The following is a 21198-nucleotide window of genomic DNA, read 5'->3' as shown; positions in this document are numbered from 1 at the left end:
TTGCTCAGTGGTAGAGCACTTACTGAGCATGTGTGAGACCTGGGAACGGTCCTCAGAGGGGAAGGAAGGAAAGGAGAAAAGGAAGGAAGGAGGGAGGTAAGGAGGGAGAGGGAATGGAAGGAGGGAGAAGGGAAGGGAGGGAAGAAGAGGGAAGGGAGGGAGGAAACAATTCTGGTTCTTCTTGGAAGATGGGAGGTTGGAGAAAGAGTTAGGAATAGGAGAATAAGCAGACACATGTGGTTTCCAGCTCAAGCCAACTGCTCACTAGTATTAGAATTCTAACCCCCGAGTCAGATGTCGCTTGGCCTGTCTGTCCCTCCTCCTCTCTGGGCCTTGGGTTAGGAAAGCTGATGGAAACAGGGAACCATTGTTTACACGTTAGCATTTCTCAAAATACGCTATCACACAGGAATATTGAAGGGGGTAGCCAGTGAGATGGTCCTTCCATTAGAGCAGCTAAGCACCAAAAGGTCCGCGGATCCTAAAGGTATCATGGCAAATGTTGACACACACCCCCTTCAGCAGAACAGCTAAAGCCACACTCCTGACTCTAGGAGCTACCTATACTTTGACACTTTGGGGCTGGGCTGAGAGGAGGGGTATGTAGTAGCATCCTTGACCTGTGTCCACTAGATGTCAGTATGGCTCATCTGACACATTAAAAATGTTTCCCAGCGTCTTGCCAGAGACCAAGATCATTTCCTGTCGAGAGGTGCTGTCCATGTTAGGCAGAGAACTCCCTGGTGGCACAGCGATGGGGCTGGGGCTGGAAACTCACCAAGATCCAGAGACTGCTTCCATCTGACGGGGCGGCCCAGCTGGCCTCTGCTCTAGAGTCTGAGGTGGGAGGAGTTCTGTGAGTTCTTATGGAATGAACAAGTGAATTCTTGGCTTCCTCTAAGGAAGCATGAGCTCCTTTGAGTAATCATGGGTGTGCTGGAGAGGGGAGCTGGCAGGCCAGGCACAATCTGGACACAGACAAAAGGCAAACTATTGCAGAAAGGCCCTGAGTGGCCCTTAGAACAGCCATGGACTCTGAACAGCAATTGGAGACAGAGGTGGGCAAATCTGTGTGTCCTCAACTCCACAGATGAATATTTGACTAGCTGGGGCACTGCAGTGAGACTCGGGCTGGGGGAGACCAGGCCCAGGACACTGCGGGCGCGGAACTGACTCTTCACTGATGGCCCTGCATTTTTGCTGTTGCAGCTGTGCCCTGTGATCCAGCAAGCCTTCGATGACATGTACAGTGACTTCCTGAAGCTGGCAACAGGTAAGGGCTCTGCTGTCTCCACTGTCTTTTCTTTATCTGTGGGCTTGGACTTCAGGCCCCACATTTACCCAGGAGAAGCCACCCCCTCATGTCTGATCCGTGCCTTGGGCCCAGCACCAGCACACAGCACTTGCTAAGCCTTGTCCAGATGCTGCCGCTTCAACTTCATGGTCATCTTATATGTGCGAGGCTCTATCTAAGACAGTGGTTCTCAACTTTCCTAAGGCTGCAACCCTTTAATGCAGTTTCTCATGCTGTGGTGACCCCCAACTATAAAATTATTTCACTGCTACTTCATAACTCATTTTGCTAGTGTTGTGAATTGTAATGCAGATGTCTGATATGCAGGATACCTCATATACACCCCCCAGAGGCTGAGAAACACTGCTCTATGTGAGTAGATACTCAGGTAGAGCCAAGTTAAAGCCCGGCTCTGATGCTGACTTGCTCCTTACCCTTTTTTTTCTCAGTTTCCTAATCTGTAAAATAAGGCTTTCTACCTCCCAACCTCAAAGGATTATAGTCACCATTTAAAGATTATAGAAAAGTCCTGAACATATAGAATACACTGCCTAACACAGAGTTGCTTAAAAATCAATGCATGCCAGATGATGGATAGATGATGGATGGATGATGGATGGATGGAAGAAGGATGGATAGATGGATGGATAGATGGATGGATAGATGGATGGATAGATGGATGGATGGATGATGGATGGATGATGGATGGATGGAAGAAGAATGGATGGATGGATGGATGGATGGATGGATGATGGATGGATGGATGGCGGGTGGATGGATGGATGGTGGGTGGATGGATGGTGGGTGGATGGATGAGTGGTAGACTGATTACTATGTGCTACTGAGAGGAGGGAACAGGGACAGAAGTGAGCTATGTGCCCAGAACAGACGTGATTTCTCCCTCCCTGAAAGTAGCAAAAAGGAGATGTTATAGGCTTCTACCCTCAACCTTGGAAATTCGTCCTTCTCAATCCCTCAGAGTGGTAATCAAAAAGGCGGAAGAAAACCCTACCATGTGCTGATTTAGGATCCAAAGAAGCATGTCACAGGGTAGCCAGAGTGAGACGAAGGGAACAAAGGAAAGGGCCTAATGCATCCGAGGGCTAAATCCAGGGCTGGGCATTTCTTTCTCACTTCCTCAGTGCACTCAATTGCCTGACTGCATGTGTGGAAAAATCTCCTCCAAGCTCACAGAGGAGATTCGTGGTACAGAAGACTGGAGTCTAATTCCCCCTGCTCCAATTAGAGGTGAATTGTTATGGCCATGGCTTACCTAGCATGTGTGAGACTCTAGAGAGAGAGATCAGTGATAGGGGCTGGAAGAGGGCAGGAACAGGCCAGGCATTGCCCATCTCTACCCAACAGCTGAGAAGATGGGATATCTCCATCCCTGTTCACCAAGTGGGGAAATCCAAGGCAAACACAGGTGATGGCTGAACTTGTAGGTGCACATCTGCAGTCAGCGCCCAGAGTGGGTTGCAGTGAGGTGAGGGAGGCACAGGTTATAAACAGCCTTTCAGGTTTGGCAGAGGACTGGATGGGTTCCAGTTATACACATAAAAGTCTATCTCTGTGCTGGTGTTTTGAACGGTCCCTATAATCATTGCCATAGTTACCACCAACAGCATCCTTTTCCCCGACTCTGGCAGTGTTCCTACCTAGAAGCTGGGGCTGTAGAAAACCACCCCACCCGACCCCACCCTCCATCCTCACAAGCTTTCTTCTTGCCTTGAGAAGCACCCGTAGGCCTCAGCCCTGGAGCCCTGACGTTTGACCTTCTGTCTCCTGCTATCCAGGACAGTAATATCATGCTCAACCTGAAGGTGAGTGTACAGACCTCAGAGCCAAGTGGGAACACTGAGGAACAGCTGCTCCTCTATGACCACCAGGGCCTAATACCTACGCGGCATCAAGGCACACAGCTGATAAAGTCAGACCCTAGGAACTCTGTGAAAGGCAGCAAGCAGAACTTCATGCCCCACCACCCAAAGGTCCTGACATCAGCAATTGACTATGTCTGTATGGCTCCCTGGATTTCAGGCAAGCTCCTGCCAAACCCCAGACTTCTGATGGCATTGCCGCATAGCCTCAGGACAGAGGCATCCTCAAGGAGCATAGAGCCTTACCATTCCTGGATCCATCACTCCCTGGCTGTGTCGCTCTAGGCAGATTTCTCCACATCTCTCAGTCTCAGTTTCCCTGACTGTAAAATATATATTTTAATACTAGGAGACAATTAGATGAAACATACTGGCTTCCCAGACAGGAGGCACTCGGTAACAGTGGACCTCTGTAAAACACCGCACTGCACACACCCTGTGGGTGGTATGAGTCCCAGACCTGTTCTCAGGAGTCCCTCGGAAACCACAGCATGGGACAGTTGCTTCTGCTCTGTTGCAGTCTGAATCCTCGCTTCATCTAAAGGGTTTGAGAGGTTGAAACCCAAGTGAAAAGCAAGCATTTCAGTTACAAGCTAGGCACAGGTAGCATGCATCCACAACCCTAGGCACTCTGAAGATGGAGCCCACAGAGGATCATTGCAGCTGAGGCATTAGGGGCCAGCCTGAGCAGCATAGGAAGATGCCATCTCTATAAACAGAAGGCAGAAGAACAGGGGGAAGGTTGGAAAAAGAAATTGAGGGAGGGACGAAGGGAGAGTAGAGTTAAGGGACTCAGGAGTGGAGGCTGCCAGACACCTGACAGGCATTGCCTTCATCAATCCAAGCTTCCCAACACAAAGGCGAAGCTGTGGAGAAGACAGAATGACACCTGTGTTAGTCTACTTTGTGTTGCCTGGACACAGTACCTGAATGGTTTATGAGAAATAGAATTTTAATGGGCTCATGGTCCTGGTATCTAGGACATCCAAGAGCATGGACCATCTTCTGGTGAGGGCCTCCATGTTGGATCAGCCCATGGTGAAAGACAGAAGAGTGAGGGAGGGTGACAGCAAGGGCAGCCAGGGGTTGAGCTTACCTTCCAGTGGCCTACTCCCACCCAGTCACTAGGCCACTCCTGTACCAGCACTGACCAGTGATCAAGGCCCAGTCACCTCTTGAAGGACTGGGATGAGGCTTCCATCGTGAGACTTCTGGGAACCAACTTCCCTCCCCCTGCCCCCAGCACAGTCCTTTCCTTCCAGGTGGTTATGGGATACAATGCAGAATCAAAGCCCTCAAACCACGCCCTGTCCTGTGTCTCCTCAGGCCAAGCTGCTGGACTCACAAGCGAGGGTGACCAACTGGTTCAACAGCTCTGTGTCTTCCCTGATGGAGACCACCCCTGACGGGGCCCCTTTCAGCCTGCTCCTGAGGCAGGACCTGGTGAATGGCGTTGTGAACACCCTGGTCCCCAAGGAGGAGCTCGTGATCCTGCTTAGATTTGTGGTAAGCTCCGCTGCGAGCAGGAATAACTCACCTCTGTGTCATCAGCCCCCTGAAAGGAGCCTGAGGTGGGCTCCCAATAATGATCAACTCTGCCCTCCCTTCAGAGAGACCCTGTTTCTGACATGAGATTCTAGAGCCGAAAGCACCCCTTAACACCCAGCTTGGGCCCTGGTTCTGCCTTAAGGGACCGGGGATGCCTATTTCCTCCTCCAGATATCCTCAGTGGGCTCAAGAGCTTTCAGGATCCTGAGGAACCCAGAATGGTGCCTGCACCCCAGTGGTCACTAACTCATCAAGATCCTCGTTTCTCCTGAGCCTGGGTACCAACACATACTCTAGTCCTCTTACTGCAGCATGATTGATGCAACTGACTCACATTTCCCCTCTCTCCAGATCCCTGAGATAGCCCGCCAGCTACAGGAAGACATCAAGGAGATCAATGCAGAGGTGGGTCTGTTTCTCATCTGTAGCTGGCTGGGTGCCTGCTGCCTTGGGTCTCTGCAGTGGAGAAGAGATGTGGGCTGCTCTCTTGTTTTCCACTATGGGGACCAGGCCCCCTGGAAGCCCAGAGACTTCTTTCAGTCTAGCAGAGAATCTTAAATCTGATGATTACCTGGATGGACTGGAGCTGGGTGATAAGGGCAACTCTAAGGCCCTGCTCCAGGCTGAGAAACCAGAGAACACCCACACAGGGGCACTGGGGAGGGCGGAGGCTGGAGCACAGGGAAAACCAGAGGGGGCCACAAGGGCCTGTGCACTGTAGCCAGGCGTGTGGGTCTGATGTCTTTCTAGGCAGCAAACAAGCTGGGGCCCACCCAGATGGTGAAGATTGCCACTTATAGCGGTCCCCAGATCGTGCTGAATGAGGATGGTGCCACAGCAGCCCAAAGTATCATCCTGGAAGTGTTCCCAACCAATACAGACGTCCGGCCCTTCTTCTCCCTCGGCATTGTGAGTTCAAGTGTCTTTGGCATAGAAAAAAGACTGGGGAGGTCTTCCTTTCCATTGAGAACCAAGAGTCAAGAACTTTGGGGGCCCATCAGCAGCCCTAGAGAGAGAGGGATATAACTCCCATTAAGGCAGCTACATTCCAGCTAGGGGCATTTTCCAGAGAACAGGCAACATGCAGCCACTGAACGGCAGAGCCCCTGGAAGGAAGAGGTGGGTCAGAGTAGGGCAGCAACCACTTGTACTCCAGAGGGCAGCAAAGACTGAGAAAGGCAGGCTCATGAGTACCGCCACCCAGGCTTATCCAGAGGGGGCAGGCAGTTACTCCTCACAGCTGGGTTCTCTATGTGCGGTTCTACACCACATGATCTCAGGGGTGCCTTTTACAGACTACAGGTGTATTAGTACCTCCCAGAAAGTTCATCTTGACTTCCTGGCCTTGCAGTGAAAGACAGCATGGGAACCCACTTCTCAGGCCAACCTCACTCCCTGATGACTCCTCCATGGTCAATGGGAAGCACAGCGGGAAGAATTGGTTACCTGGGCTCTGCTATAAAGGAGCCCAGTGATCGGCCCTCGGGATCAAGCTGATGCAAGGCCTGAGCTCCGTGGGTCAAGCCTGACTTAGCCACTGAGCTTTGCGACCATATTAGCGGTGCTTAGGGCTTACCAGGCCACTGACCCTCCCAGGGACACGAGAGGACCGACGAGCTCCCTAGAGGGGTGGTGGGCTTATTAAAAAGCGTTTGAACTGCCTGACACACAGTGAGCAACCAGTGTAGGTTGACTGTGTTGGAATTGTCACCCCAGGCTTGAAGGGTCACCTGTAAAACAGGGACTAGGGTATGGAAAGTGGGACCCATAGAGGCTAAACTATTTCCCAAGGTCACAGAGTCAGTAGCCAAGAGTCAAATCAGATTTCCTTGACCTCGATCTTTTCTGTATAACCCTCCCTCAAGATAAATTCTCTTCAAAAACTGAGGGCTGGGTTCTCTTGTTGTAGGAGACCAATTATGAAGCTCAGTTTTACATGGAAGGTGACCGGTTTATGCTCAACTTCAATAACATCAGGTAAATGCGTGAATCTAGGAGGTGCTGCTGAGTACTGGACCAGAGCAGTGGGTTTCTCTAAGCCGCCAGTAGGGGGCACCAGAGATGGCTGATGCCAGAAGGCTGCCTTGCCAGGCCTGATCTGCCTTAAGAGCTAATTCCAAATAGAAAATGAAGGGGCTTTATAGGAGCCACAGAGTGAGCCAGCCCCGCCACAGGGCTGGCCTGCCATGCCCCACCCAGGCTTAAAACGGCCCGTTCTGAAATTTCACAGAAACAGTAACAGCCCCAGGTACTAAACTTGGGGCCCAGCACAGAAGGACATCTGTGCCTGTGCCCCTGCCAGCCCTGCAAGGTCTGCCACCTTCTGTCCCAAACTAAGTTCAGGTACTCCAACTGGAGGCTCCGGTGATAAATTTAGGGGCATTTAGAGGAGCACTTTATTCAGTCCATACAGGGTAAGATGATAGCTAGGTAGAAAATGGCAGATGACAGACAGACAGATAGAAGTTAGATAAGTAGATAGATAGATAGATAGATAGATAGATGATAGATAGATAGATAGATAGATAGATAGATAGATAGATAGATAGATAGATAGATGAGAGAGAGAGAGAGAGAGAGAGAGAGAGAGAGAGAGAGAGAGAGAGAGAGAGAGAGAGACAGACAGAGAGAAGAGAGAGAGAGAGAGAGAGAGAGAGAGAGAGAGAGAGAGAGAGAGAGAGAGAGATATCAAACTATTCCATCACCCAAACTGGAATCATTTCTACACGAGTAGTTGAATGGGAATTAGGGACCCCTCTAGAAAAGACTTGAACTAATTAGTTTACCAATCCTCCCTCATTCCCGGGTGATTTCCTGTCTTTTGGGCCACCTTGGTTAGACTGTGGCACCGTGAAGCAAGTACCTTTCCTGCTTTACCATTGTCCCACAAGAGCCTGCCTGTGCCTCAATAAACGAGGTTATTGACTGAGACCCCCAAGGAACCACTCTCACAAGTGTCTCTGTTACAGTATTGATCGCATCAAGCTGATGATCTCAGATATTAAACTGTTCAATGTAAGTATTAACAGATTATCTCTAAGGGCACGGGGCCAGAATGGACCATTCTCAAAGGAGACAATCCACCCAGGATTTGCTTTAAGAAGATATCACAGGAACCCCAGGGTGGGCTGGGGGTTTCCTCACTTCCCTAGAAAGTTTGGTCTGCAGGCTCCCAGTTTTACTGAGCACTGTCTACAGACATAACTGAGAACACTGATCACGTACAGATCTAAGCCTGCTCTCTATTATAAATAATGTCCTTCCACTGACCCTGGGCTGCCCTTTCCCTCTGGTCCTCAGCTTCCCAGGTCCCTATCCTGAAGAGAGCTCATTTGGGCTGAGTCCTATCTTCATCTTTGGGGTTTGTTTTGTTTTGCATTATTTTGAGTTTGGCTGTTGTTATAGGTGATGGTTTTGCCATTTGGTTTCAATTTTCATTTGCTTTATTTTGTTGGTGGTGGGTTTTGGGTTTTTGTTTTGTTTTGTTGAGACCAGTCTCACCATGTAGCTCTGGAGCCAGCCTTGAAACTCATGACAGTCCTCCTGCCTCTACCTTCTGATCATTGGAACTGTAGATATCCATTACCACACCTGACATTTCGTTGGTTTCTATGAGTTTTTTGTCTTAAAAAAAAAAACAGTATTTTAATGTAAGGTTCTTCAAAAGCAGCATTCCCTCGGGGTGCTGCCGGCTGGAACAAAGTCTCTGAGGGTAGAGCATTCTCAATGAGCCACAGGCGGGGGGGGGGGGGGGACCTCTCCACAGTCTATCTGGCCCGCCAAGGCAGCTCCAGCCTGCAGGAGACCTGGTACTCTGACACATGCCTACTGGCTGCTCTAGTCACGGGGGATGAGTAAGGAGCTCTGTGATGGTCCAGAGGACCTGATGAGCAGCCTGGTAATGGCTTTCCTCTTTCTCACAGCCGGATATCCTGAAGAGCACCCTGACGAAGATCCTTAACTACACATTGCTGCCCAATGAGAATGGTGAGTCCCCCAGCCTTCAATGTCCTTTCCTACGCTGCTGAACCTCCTGCCTTCACCTGGGGACCCTTTTATTCATGGACCACTGTCTTAGTTAGGGTTTCTGTTGCTATGAAGAGACGTTTTCTTTCAAACTACCACACCTACCCATCTTCTAAGCATAGTTCAAATTCTCCCTGCTCCAGGAAAAGACTCTCCTGCCTCCCCGTCCTACCTCCTCTTCCTACCTCTCCTTCCCACATCCCCTTCCTCCCTCCTCCTCTGCCTCAACCTCCTGTGTCATCTCCCTCCCTCCCCCCTCCTGCATTCCCCCTCCCAGCCTGGTCCTTTACTAATGACAGATCTAAGGCAGACAGGGAGGATCTGGCAGTCCCCAGACTTCAGTGCCAGCTAGAACCACGTGCAGACAGTTAGAGCTCACTCAAGGGGCCACAGGCAGACTGAGCTCAAGTGCCCAACTACTCTTGCTGGCTGGCTGGCCTTGGACAAGCTGCCTGGTCCTCCTGGGCCTCGGGTTCTCCAGCTGTGAAAGGGAAAAGTTAGAGTACTTTCCTCAGAGATAAGAATGAGAGGAAGCAGTGAGAGGTGGGGAGCTGGTACCTGTGACATCATCACTATTTGTGGAGGGTGGGAAGACTGGCACCTGTGACATCATCACCATGTGTGGGGGGTGGAGATTGCTGGTACCTGTGACATCATTACCATTTGTGAGGGATGGAGATCACTGGTACCTGTGACATCATCACCATGTGTGAGGGGTGGAGATAGCTGGTCCTGTGACAACATCATGTGTGAAGGGTGGGGAGATCTGGTCCCCATAAAATCATTAGCATGCATGAAGGGTGGAGATCACTGGTACCTGTGACATCATCACCATGTGTGAGGGGTGGGGAGACTGGTACCTGTAACAGCATCTCCATGTGTTGTAGGAGGCTGCTTGTTTATGCCCCAATATGGCCAACTAATCCACTTAAAACCTGAGAGAGCTTGAAAAGGGATTCTAGGCAAAAAAGAACAAAGTTTCGCAGTTTCTTGGTAGCTACAAACTTTTTTTTTCCTAGATGGGTTCACATCAAGCAAGGGCAGGCTGCTTTAAGAGAGGTGCAGCTTCTTTAAAAAAGCAGCAGCTTCCTGGTTTGCTAGCACAAACAGCTCTGACTCAGGAGGTCCAGCTACAGAGCATTTAAATGGGCTCTGTGAGCAGAGTGCCACAACTTGCTTAATGGCAACATAGACCCTCTGTGTGCCTGAAAATGGGGCAATGTGCATGGCTCTCAGGGGCAGCAAAGAACCATGTGTGAGGAGTGGGGAGATCTGGTACCCTGTAACAGCATCACCAAGCATGAGGGGTGATCGCTGGTACCTGTGACATCATAACCATGCATGAGGGATGATCACAGGTACCTGTGACATCATTGCCTTTTTAATTTTGCTCTATGAGTGGGAAATCTCAGGGAGAGAAACTTCTGCAGCAGGTGTTGGGAGCCATGGTTGTTCTTGAGCAAGAGGGTTAGATGTGAGGTGCATTGTGGGACAACCAGAAGCTGGTGCCAGAGGCCCAGGTAGGGTTAGGCAAATGCCAGAGTAGAGGGCACGCATGCAGAAGGAGGGAAACAGCAGGTCCTACATGCCAGATCCAAGGCGTGCTTCCAGGAACTGCGAGCATGCCCACGGCTACCTAGGCCCAAACTAACCCACCACTCTCTGCCTGCATTTGTTATTTCAGGCAAAGTGAGAACTGGAGTCCCCCTGTCATTGGTGAGAGCCTTGGGATATGAGAAATCCATGTTGTCTGTGAACAAGGTGAGAGGCGTGTGGAAATAACCAGTCTGGGCAGGGGTGGCCTACATGCCACCACTCCCGGCTCTGTCAGGCTGTGGGCACTTATAAGTGAAAAGCCAGTGCTCCTCCCACCCCTCATTCACTTATTCAGGAATATTTCTTGACAGTGTAATAAGTGCTAGGTGGTGGCTCCTAGTGCTTCAGGCCATAGACACAGAAAAAACACTGTCCCCCTGAGACAGCCTACATTCTAGCAAGAGAGACACCTATATAAACTAATATATAGAATTGAGTAAAGAAAGGCTGGGAAATAAAAGAAGGCAGGCTCAGAAGAGAAAGTGGGATGCTGGTATTGATGGGGTGGGCAGGAAAGGCCTCTCTGAAAAGGTGATGTTTGCTGGTACCTGGAAGGCAAGACAGTGAGCCCTGTGGAAGGTGGGAAAAGTGTTCTACGAAAAGGACCAGCAAGTTTAAAGGCCCTGAGGTGGAGATGTTTACTGTTCCAGGAAAGATGAGGAACAGGTCTAGGATATGAGGTAGACTTCAGATTACACACACACCTGTGTGGTTAAGACCTCAGCTTGAGGAGACCACAGTGACTGCTGGGTTGGCCGTGCAGCTGCCTCCAGGAGTATGGTCAGCAAGGCCTGACACACCCTAGGTGTTTCATAAATGGCTGGTAAGCTAGTCACATTGCTGGCTGCTGCTAGGAAGGGGCTGGACAGAGTCGGGCGCCTCACACCCACGTCAGCCGGAACAACGATGTCGACACCAGCTGTGCCGTCATCTTCACACTGAGCTCATGAGGTGAATCCATGGTCTCCTTTTTCAGATGGGGAAACTGAGACTCAATGACCGCAAGATCTTTTCCAAAGCCACACACCCTCCTGGTGGCAGAGTCAGGATCTGCGAATGAAACCTGCCCCCATAACCCCTTGCTTTAGCCTCAACTTCTTCATAAGCCATTCAATGAAGTGTCCATCTTGGTCAGCATACCAGTGGGCATTTATTAGGCACCTACTATGTGCAAACACTGGCCACAACAATGAACAAAAGAGAAGGAAAACTCTGGCCCCTTAGTAGAGGAAAGGGAGCTAATGATGAGAAAGCCCACAGACGACTTGCTGACCTCCCTGCTGTGACAAGGAGTTCAGCCTCACTCTACAGAGGCACTCTGGGCCAAATCTGTGACTCTTACAAGTCCCAATTTTCCTCCAAGCTCCTGAGCCATTTAATTATGGAGAAATCCCAAAATCTAAATCCATATTCCCCCTATTTCCAAATGTCCCATTTGGCTCTATTGGTTCCTCTGTAGCCAGCAATTCATTGGTTGTGTTCTATAGCTGGGTGGCACCATACATTTGAACTAGTGTGAGGAGAGTGAAAAACAGAGTGAATTAAACCCAGCACGTGAGAGGAGATGATGGAACACAGATGACAAGGCCATGTGCCCATCGCTCGTGTCTACTTTTCTCGGCGCTGTGATGAGATCAGAATACGGTCTTGGGGACTAGACCAGAGTAAGTTTTCTCATTACACTTAGTTTTTTTTTCTATTTGTTTTTAAATAGACAATTGTTTAAAACTCAGGTGTCCTCTAGAGACAGCCAGGAGTCTGCATTTATAAAATTCTAGGCGTCCCCTATGGGCTTGAGAACAACTGCCACAGACAAGGCAGCCACTGCACACAAACCCTTCCAGCCACTGCGCACAAACCCTTCCAGCCACTGCGCACAAAGCCTTCCACTGGCCAAGAGTGCTAGAGGAAATTACTGTTCGTACCCAAACCCTTGGCTTACAACTGTGTTACATGCTCTGTACGTGCGTGTTCAGGGTCATGACTGGTCCCCCAACACCAGGGCTTCCTTCATGGAGAACAAAGGCAGGGCAACCCCCAAAAGCAGGAAGTTAATATCAAACCAAAGCAATAAACTAACCAGACTGACTCTTCTTCGATTTCAGGGTGCCCTCAAGCTCACCCCAGTCTCCTTCTAGAACCCTGGCTCTTCTCCCTCCTGGTGAAGACCTGCACCGGAGCTGCCCAGCACAGGCCAGGTCCCCGCTGGGAGTGTGGGAGCCATCCACGTAGACTACCCTCCGCAATCAATAAACACTTGCCAGTGGCTCCTCTTGTCAGAATGGTTTTGTCTAGAATGCAAGCCCCCTGTCTCTGGCAGGCCTGGGATAGAGACCTATGGGAGGGGTTCAGACACCTCTGAGCCCACCTGGCCAAGTCTTTGTCATATGGAAACTCCATGACCACAGAAGGCTAGTGTGCCTGGTTGGAGTCACCTCCCTTTTGGATGGCTTTCAAGCACCCACTTTGTTGATCTTGTAGGCATGGCAGGTCATGTGCTCTCTGAGCCCTGTGGTTCTGGAGACAGGCAAACAGGATGCGGCTTCCCCTGGGTGGGCCTCTTTGCCCTTCAAGCGGGGAGAATCACGGTTCTCACCTTGCAGAGCTGAGGTGAAGATTAAATGAAGTGCCTCCTGGCACTCAGCCAGTAGCATTGTGGCCTCACAGGCACTCGCCACCTGACCTCAGGGAACTTATCACCAAGGCCTTTCCTACTCAGACAAGCATGAAGGCCATTGTCTCCTAGCTTCCATGAAGGCCCAAGGTTCTGGGACAAGACAATAGGCCTCTGTTTTTAGGCCTGGGTTATGCCCACACCCAAACACAGCCTTCAGTCACACAAGAGCCTTTACAGGAAGATAGGAGCAGTGTCTGGGAAGGGGCAGTACTGGCTGTCAGAGTACAATCTCCAGGTGAGAGCTGGAGCTCACGGAGGAAAGGGTGCGGCGGGGCAGAAGTGATGTAATGATATTATAATCTCAAAGACTAAGTTTAAGACAAAAAGAAAATAAAAATGGAGCTAACACCTGTCCTGCTTGTGCCCCAGTTGTGTAGGAGACTGGAGATGGTCCTGTAGCCGTGGGGTGGCCACACCATCCAATAATGAAGGAGCTGCGCTCACCCTGCTCGATGCATGCAGAAGCAAGAGGCTGGGTCCCCCCACAAGGCAGAGCCTCTGCACAGCTAGGTGGCAGAGAACTCAGGCTTGGAACTGCCGTGGTAGAGCCACCAAATCTCGGTGCCCTTTCTGGGCCCTGACATCAAATCCCAGCTTTCCCTGGACATGCTACCTGACCTTGATGGGGGCACTTGCCCCTCAAGAGCTCAGCTCCCTCGTGGATAGAATGTAAATAGTCAGAACAGCTGGTTAGCCCCTCCTGTGCACCAGGCCCATGCTCACATCTGTATGAGTGGCCATAGTAACCTTCACCATCCCCCCCAAAGCCATAGGTATGTTTATCATATTCTGAATGAGGCTTAGAAGAAAATGAACAAGGCTTGTCCTTCATTGCTTAGCTCCTGTATAATGAAAGCAACCATTCCAGGGCCTGTCTGCAATTTTGGTGACCACACCTTGGTAGAAATGAGATGAAAGCCCAGGTAACATACATAAGAAAGACATGGGAATAGCAGTGACAAGGTGGCCATAAATACTGTCAGCCTCATCTTTGCTCCTCAACGGCTACACACACACACACACACACACACACACACACACACACACACACACAAACACACACACATATCCTCACCCCCTCGGGCTCCATGCCAGTCACATATGGCATTAGTAGCCTCTGCCCCCCTCACAAGAACTGAAGATGTGCCAACAGGAAGGGCCCAGGCCTGCCCCACTTCCTCCTTGGGGTCTGCTGGCCACATTCTGAGCTTACCTCTCCTATCCCCTAACCCCCACCTCAGTAACAGGTTTTATCAATTTTGGCCAAAAGCCCCTGGCTACACAGAGCCAAGAGGAGTGATTCTTCCCCTGAAGAACCCCTGAGAGTGCCAAGCCCTGGCCAGGGGCCTTGACTTCCCATCATGTGCCCACCCCTTGCTCCAGAGCTTGGCTATAAGAGCAATCCTTCAAGAAAGCTGGTGACACCGGCCTGAGAAATTCTAGAAGGTTCCATTCGGGGAGTGGTAAGAACAAAAAAGACAGCACCCGCATACTCAGAGGGTGCCCTGTTATCTCATGGTGAAATAAAGCAGAGGTTCTCAGCATCCAGTCACGCTGGGTTCAGATCCAAGCGCTCTGCCTCTTACTCTGTCACCATGGGCGAGTCTGGCCCAGAGCAGGACATAAAAGGAGGGATGTGGGGGTACAGAGTGGGACACAGGGCCGCAGTCCCCTAGAGAGAACAGAAGCTCTCACTTCCATGGCCACAGGTCCTAACAGGAGAATGCTGCTGCTCTGGACACTGCTGTTGTACTGGCGGCTGCTACACCGAGCCCAAGGGACGACCCATAGTCCTCTCCTCCTGCGGATCAGTGAGAGCCAGCTGGAAACAGGTGATTCTCAAGGAATGAGCTTGGGGAGGCATGATCTCCAAGAAGGCGGAGCAGGGGACAGCTCTGGGCTTCTCCTCCTCTGGCCTCCCACTTACCGGCCACCTCTACTGTCCCTCCTTGGTTCTAACACTTGCAAGACCTCCACTTGTCATGAGAAGTCCTTACCCTGACATTCAAAACTCCATAACTCTTCACCCCCACCTTCCCTATCCACCACCTGGGCATCATGGCTGCTTCCTTGGCTGGTGTGGGTCCTTTCCCCTTTCTTTCCTTCTCAATGTAGTTTACTCTGTCTGGGCCTGGAAGACAAAGTCCTCAGCTCCTCTCCTACAGAAACCTCTTCTGATCTCCCTGTAGCAGTTAGGTCTCTCCTTCTGGGCTCCCACAGCCCTCTGGCAGAATCCCAATGGCCTTGCCCAGACACACCTGCCAGTCTGCCTGTCTGTCTGTTCTCCTTGCCTCTTGTCTGTGAGGTACTTGTCCCAGCTTGAAGATCTGGTTCGGAAATTCACCTGCTCTCCCTAGAACCTTCCATAATGAGATCTTTCACTTCATGAGATGTCTATCCCAAGACTCGTCCTCCTCTTCAGCGCAGGGCCCTCCATGACCAGCATGTCTGAAGCAGTAACTCCTCACTCGACATGCTTTGTCTCAGCCCGCTTTCATTTTCTTTGTAACAAAACATACTGTGCCTGCTGACCTGACTACTAGTTTGTCTTTCTCCCCGACTAACATGTCAACTCTGGGGCAGCAGGAGCCACACTGCCTCCTGAGCTCAGCAGACTAACACTTGCCCACACAACTTGGTAGCAAGGCTAGACTGAACTAGGAGAATGACTTGAGCCTAGGACTTTGAGAACAACCTAGTCAAAACAGTGAGACTTGAGCTCGGGTCTCCTCCTAAGAACTTGTTGCTGAATGGCTGTCTTGTCTGCAGCTGGGCCCGGGTGCTGGTGGGTGTTTGCTGGACGGCTATCTTGCCTGCAGCTGGGTCCGGGTGCTTGTGGGTGTTTGCTGGATGGCTGTCTTGTCTGTCAGCTGGGCCTGGGTGCTTGTGGGTATCTGCTGGACAGTTGAATGAACCCTGAGGGGATGCTCTGCCCCCAGACATTTCAGATCTATTCACTAAGCACCAGGTCCTCAAGGGTCTGATCAGGATGCCTGTGACTGGATCCCCAAGTGAGTGTGTGTCTGTCCTGGACACCCTGCCCTTCGCCAGAAAGGAGTTGGTTAGGAAGAAGAGCGGGCTGGACTTGTCGTCCGTAGGGGACCTGCTCTCCGGGAAGACCATGCCTGAGCTGAAGAAGTTACTGGAGACAGCTGGGTGAGTGTCCAGCGAGGCAGCCTCTGCCACTCTTCCCCCTCAGGAGGCTTTTCTCTGGCAAGCGGAGCAGAGGTGGGGGAGACTTGGGGTCGACAGCATCTCCCCAGCCTCAAATGCATGAAGCCGGTTTCCTCCTGCTACGTGGCTACCTTTCCAGACCTCTCCAAATCCCCACAAACATGGAGGCAGTGCAACCCATAATGCTGATTTCCCTTCAAATGAAAATCTGGTCACATCTGCCGAACATTTGAGTCAGGTCTCCAGTCCCTTAGCAGGTTCCCAGATGTCCCACCATGCTATCTGTTCAGCCATGAAAGCCCCGGGTTGGAGCCTCCTACCCAAACAAGAAACCACCTAAATGAATGGTGCTGACGTTGACTGGGCCAAGTCTTCCTCAAGGTGGCCTGCACAGCCACAGGCTCGGCCCCGAATGCAGGAGTCCCTCCCCAACATGAGCAAGGAAAGACCCATAGGTCCTAAGACCCCAAGCTCCAAACGGGTTTTTCCGGTGGGTGTGAAAAGGATTGAGAAGCCATGGAATTACAGTGTAAGGGGAACTACCCAGGGAGACTTGGGAGGCAGCATAGGCAAATATCACCCCAGCAATGCCAAGTATTGGTACTGTCTACTGATTCCCCCACCGCACCTGGGTAGTCATGCCATGGCTATAAGCCTATCCCTAGCCCAGGACATGGCTTGGGAAGGAAGAAGGAAAACACCACATGTTCTGATCCTAAAAATATCCTCCAGGCTGGGCAAGAGCATCAGAAGTTCCATCCTCAGCTACATATGAGACTAGCCCAGGCTGTATGAAACCTTGTTTGAAACAGAGAAAAAAGAACCTCCAGAAGGCTCCATGCTGGTGGCCAGGTTTCCCCTGGGATAGAATGCATTGCTGCCTGACTCGGTCGCTTCAGGGGAATCACCAGCTGACACTGGTGTCGATAATGCAACCTTGACCCCTCAGAGCCCAGGGATGGGAGGCACCTGAGGCCTCAGAAGGGAGAAAAGTGCTCAGGAGAGCCCATAGATCCTTCATGGATAGCAGAGGGGCTGCTTCTCCATGCTTTTGCCTGCTTACTTTTGTTTTGAGAAGCTCATGGAGGCTTATTTCCTATACCGAGGGATCAACCCCAAGATCACATGTATGTTAGGCAAGGCTTCTCCCACTGAGCCACAGCCTCGGTCCCAGAGGCTTATACTAGGATTCAGATGGCTGTGTGTGCATAGACTTATGCCATAATTCCTGGTTTTTTAGAGGCTGACTCAGAGAAGGGTAAGATTCTCAATGCTTAGAGACTAGAAGCTGAGTTCTGTGGTCTCTAGCAGGCCAGCAGGCAAGGACAGGCTATCCCAAAGCTGCCTCCACTTTTCCTGATGTCAGCTCCCATTCTAGCTACTCCAGACATGCGTGGAGCCAGACACATCACCCCTATGCCTCCCATAGGTTGATCATAGAAGACGCCAAGGGACCGGAAGTCACCCTGGAAATTTTAAGTGAGAGCCTGCTGCAGATTACACTGCGCTGCAAACTGTACCTCTCGCTCCTGGAGTAAGTGCCCACGGTATTTCCTTCCTGCATGCTGCCAGGAAGCAAGACCAACAAAAGCCACCACAAGGATCACAAGTCCTTTCCACCTGGGCATGCTTCAATGACTGACTTACGGGGAAAATGAGGCATAGAATGGGGAAGAGCCCCGCCCAAGATCATACAGTGAATCTGCAGTGAGGGCACATGTGGGCACACTGGCACTAATGGGGCCATCTGGGAGGGCCCTGGGATTCCTGGGCTGGGAAGCTGAAGCAAGAGTATCCACTCCCCGGGCATGAGTCTATACCCAGGTATAATTCCAGTTCCCTGCTACAGGAGGCCAAGTGCCCACCTGCACAGCTCTGAACCGTGAGTGGCTGTACTTGTGGCCACCAGCAATGGCAGCGATACAGACTCATGCTAACTTGTGAAGGAGGGGAGTCACAATGCTCTTTGGAAATATGCCAGCTCCTGCCTTTCTCGTGAATATGCCCTTTTGGTGTGACTTTACCACTTAATAATGGAACATTCTATGACCACTCCCCCTGGAATGAATCTGCTTAGTTGCAAGCTAACCAGGACCCTTAGTTAGTGCTTGCATGAGAGATGTAAGCCCAAGGAAACACTACGACAGAGTCGAGGGGCCCCGAGAAATGTGCCTCTGCTCCCTGAGGAACATAGTATTGCCTTGGTTAGGATAGTGTGGCAATAGTAAGATTCATGACCCATGGACCTCAGCAACTGGGTGAACCTGTGTCCCATCTCAAGGTCACACTCAGAGTAGGCGTCTCTTGCCCTGTGAGGACGCTGGCTCAATGCTGCCCGGTCTGCCAGAAGATTCTACATTTTAAAGCACTCTCTTAGTTCCTAACGCAAGCCTGCAGGTAGCAATATCAGCCAGCTCATGACTTCTGGTCTCAACCTTGGAGCTGGCTGGGAGCCTGCCCAGACACACTGTCCCTGCAGGATCCTGAGGTTGGAAGTCATCAAGAACATACGCATTGGAGTACGGCTAGAACAGATAGGGAACAAGACCCAGGTGGCCTTCGAGGAGTGCCAGACACCACCTGGAAGCCTCAACATTGAGATCGTGAAGCAGTGAGTACCTGGTGCTTCTGAGCCTACCCTGGGGGTGGCAGATGGCTGCTCTTCCTGCACTGGCCCAGCCCTTTCCGCAGTGATCCGTCTCTGAAACCCAGGGCTTGGGCTGCCTCTCCTTAAAAGTCACAAACTGTGCCTGCCACCTGTCAATCTCACCTGCCTCCACCCTGAAGGTCATGGTTAGGACTCACCTTCTGCCTAGCTAATCCTAACAGTAGGTCCCAGCCAGATCCTGCCTTCTGGGAGCCTCGGTTGCATTGCTTACAGTACCCAACCCACACGGAATGGTCCTAGGCAGGAGATGTAAGAACCTACTTACACAGCACAGAAACTGACTCCCAAGGGATCGATCATTCATCTATTTACATGACCCAGAACCTGAAGGAAGCAGGACGTGATCTTTCCATTGCCAGTGGGTTCACTTCCTGTGTGAAATTCCCAAAGACTTTTATGAAGGAGAGAGTACAAATCAGAACATAATGCAGAAAACTGAAATGGGGAAGCAGGAAGAAGAAAATGGAGAGGAGGTGGGAATGCCAGGGAAAGGAAAGATCCTGCTGTCCTGCCTCAGGGTGCTCAGCTGCCCCTTCCCTGCCCACACCTTTGGTGCACTGCATGGCTGACCCTACCCTGTCACCCCTCTCCTAGAGCAGACACCCTGTTGCCAAACCAGCTGCTGAAACTGGTGACTGAGATCCTGGATGGGTCACTGCCGTTCCTCCTCCAGAAGATAGTGAGTCATGGGGGGGTAGCCCCGAAGAGAGCCCACTACCTCGGCTCCATGCCAATGGGACACCTCTTTCCCTTCCCCCTAGGTGTGCCCTGTGACCACAAACCTCCTCAACTTCCTGCTGGAAGACCTGCTACACATCATTCTTCGTATGTTGCTGCTGGCCAACTGTCCCTTGCCATGTGCCAGGCACCGTGTGTAGGAATATATCCAGAGACAGGACAATCCTACCTGCAGGGAGGATTCTTTCTAATAGGGAAAAGGAGGGGACTACATGACTTGTAACCTTCATATGTCACTTCCCCTCTGAGCCTCAGTTTCCCTACCTGTTAAACAGGATCAATGGAAGGCCCATAGATAAGGCCTGTTAGAATAATATTAACAACCTGACCCAAAGCCAGCATGCAATAAGTGTCCCTTGTTCTAGGAGGCCATGTGCCTTAGCCATCAAGGGACATAAGGCTGAGCAGAGAAGAATTTCTCCCTGCCTGCCACAGCATCCTTCCCACCTCTACCCCTGGCTGAGTTAGGTTTCATTTCTGCTCCATAGCTCCAATCATTTCGGGTCCCGATGATTTCCAGTACTATGTGACCAGCACGGAGTTCACAGAGGGAGCCATCTTGATGGGAGTGCAGGTAGGCAACCCTAGACTGCCACAGGCCCTTGGGGAACCTGCTGAGAGTGGACAGGCAAAGAGAAAGGGAGATGGGGCCTCACTGGGTGGGGAGCGAGGGGGGAAGAGGAAGACAGGAAAACGAGGAATCGGAAAAGGGAATGGTCAACAAAAGAGGAAAGAGGATGGAGAGGCCACAGGCTGCTGACCAGCGAGTGAGTCAGACCCAGAAGAAAGCAGCTGAGTCAGATGGGGAAACTGAGGACAGAGAATGGCTGAGGATGGCCCAGCTCCTGTCCACTGCTCCTTGATGTCTCTCTGTATGGAAGGTAGGAGGAACAAGAGGGCTCAGGAGGGACAGGGTTCAGAGAATGAGTGGAGCTTGATGGGGGCCAGGAAGCCAGGCTCTACCTCTTCTCCTGTGAGATTTGAGTGAGTAGCATCACCTCTCTGGGTCTCAGCTTCCTCGTGGTCAGACAGTGACCATAATGGCTCCTTTCTGGTGATGCTGTTAGTAAATTCAAATGGAACTGTGCCTGCTGTGTCAGCAAGGTGAGCTGAACCAGGTGTCCACCAGGAGACCTGTCCCCACTGACCCATCTTCCTTCCACCATTGCTCTGAAGCTTGTGACTCCCTGTGGCCCACACCAGCGGGCCTCGAGGCTGGAGCATGTGGTTCCCCCACCCCTTCCACCATTAGCCCAGGACAGCATGGCAGACTTTGCCTTTTGGCTCGAAATCTACAATGACATCCTGTCCTGTCTGTACACCAGTCAGGAGATCTTCGTGGAGGCCCAAGACTCCTTGGTGAGTGTGGGAAGTGGGCAAGATGGAGGGGCAGAATGTTCCTGCCCTGTTTCTTACATGGAAGAGCCAAGGCCCAGTAGAAAAGCCACTTCCCCACTCTGGACTTGACCGGTCTAACCTGTTTATAGCTCCTATTTATCCTTCAAAACCCTTCGCAAAAGTCCCTTTGAGAAGAGGAACATGCACACGCCTTTCTTGTTTTCATAATATATACCCATTCTTACACAGCAGATACTTA

The 21198-nt window shown here is 51.2% G+C and overlaps 3 protein-coding genes across 4 annotated transcripts in view; 2 read left to right on the top strand and 1 right to left on the bottom strand.

Moving 5' to 3' along the window:
- Positions 1 to 12610, top strand: part of Bpifb1 (BPI fold containing family B member 1) — a 30303-nt gene extending 17693 nt beyond the window's left edge. For both annotated transcript variants that reach the window (XM_050150738.1, XM_050150740.1), the window contains exons 7-16: positions 1210 to 1273; positions 3032 to 3117; positions 4501 to 4680; positions 5074 to 5127; positions 5473 to 5631; positions 6632 to 6699; positions 7692 to 7737; positions 8646 to 8709; positions 10433 to 10509; positions 12450 to 12610. In XM_050150738.1, the coding sequence (XP_050006695.1) occupies positions 1210 to 1273; positions 3032 to 3117; positions 4501 to 4680; positions 5074 to 5127; positions 5473 to 5631; positions 6632 to 6699; positions 7692 to 7737; positions 8646 to 8709; positions 10433 to 10509; positions 12450 to 12482 (831 nt within the window). In that variant the 3' untranslated portion in view covers positions 12483 to 12610. The remainder of the gene's footprint in view (positions 1 to 1209; positions 1274 to 3031; positions 3118 to 4500; positions 4681 to 5073; positions 5128 to 5472; positions 5632 to 6631; positions 6700 to 7691; positions 7738 to 8645; positions 8710 to 10432; positions 10510 to 12449) is intronic.
- The window catches only part of Cdk5rap1 (CDK5 regulatory subunit associated protein 1), a 163997-nt gene that overhangs the window by 29199 nt on the left and 113600 nt on the right, over positions 1 to 21198 (bottom strand). The window lies entirely within an intron of this gene.
- LOC126506857 (uncharacterized) overlaps positions 14458 to 21198 on the top strand; it is a 19132-nt gene continuing 12391 nt past the window's right edge. Inside the window, exons 1-9 of the mRNA XM_050150745.1 lie at positions 14458 to 14484; positions 14731 to 14853; positions 15961 to 16177; positions 17625 to 17729; positions 18675 to 18806; positions 19458 to 19542; positions 19625 to 19688; positions 20090 to 20175; positions 20778 to 20960. Of these exons, the coding sequence (XP_050006702.1) occupies positions 14745 to 14853; positions 15961 to 16177; positions 17625 to 17729; positions 18675 to 18806; positions 19458 to 19542; positions 19625 to 19688; positions 20090 to 20175; positions 20778 to 20960 (981 nt within the window). The 5' untranslated portion in view covers positions 14458 to 14484; positions 14731 to 14744. The remainder of the gene's footprint in view (positions 14485 to 14730; positions 14854 to 15960; positions 16178 to 17624; positions 17730 to 18674; positions 18807 to 19457; positions 19543 to 19624; positions 19689 to 20089; positions 20176 to 20777; positions 20961 to 21198) is intronic.

This window comes from Alexandromys fortis, unplaced genomic scaffold (assembly GCF_014885135.2).
Source record: "Alexandromys fortis isolate MF-2015 unplaced genomic scaffold, M_Fortis_MF-2015_v1.1 scaffold_27, whole genome shotgun sequence".
In the NCBI taxonomy this organism is placed as follows: domain Eukaryota; kingdom Metazoa; phylum Chordata; class Mammalia; order Rodentia; family Cricetidae; genus Alexandromys; species Alexandromys fortis.
This window is presented reverse-complemented; position numbering and strand designations above follow the sequence as displayed.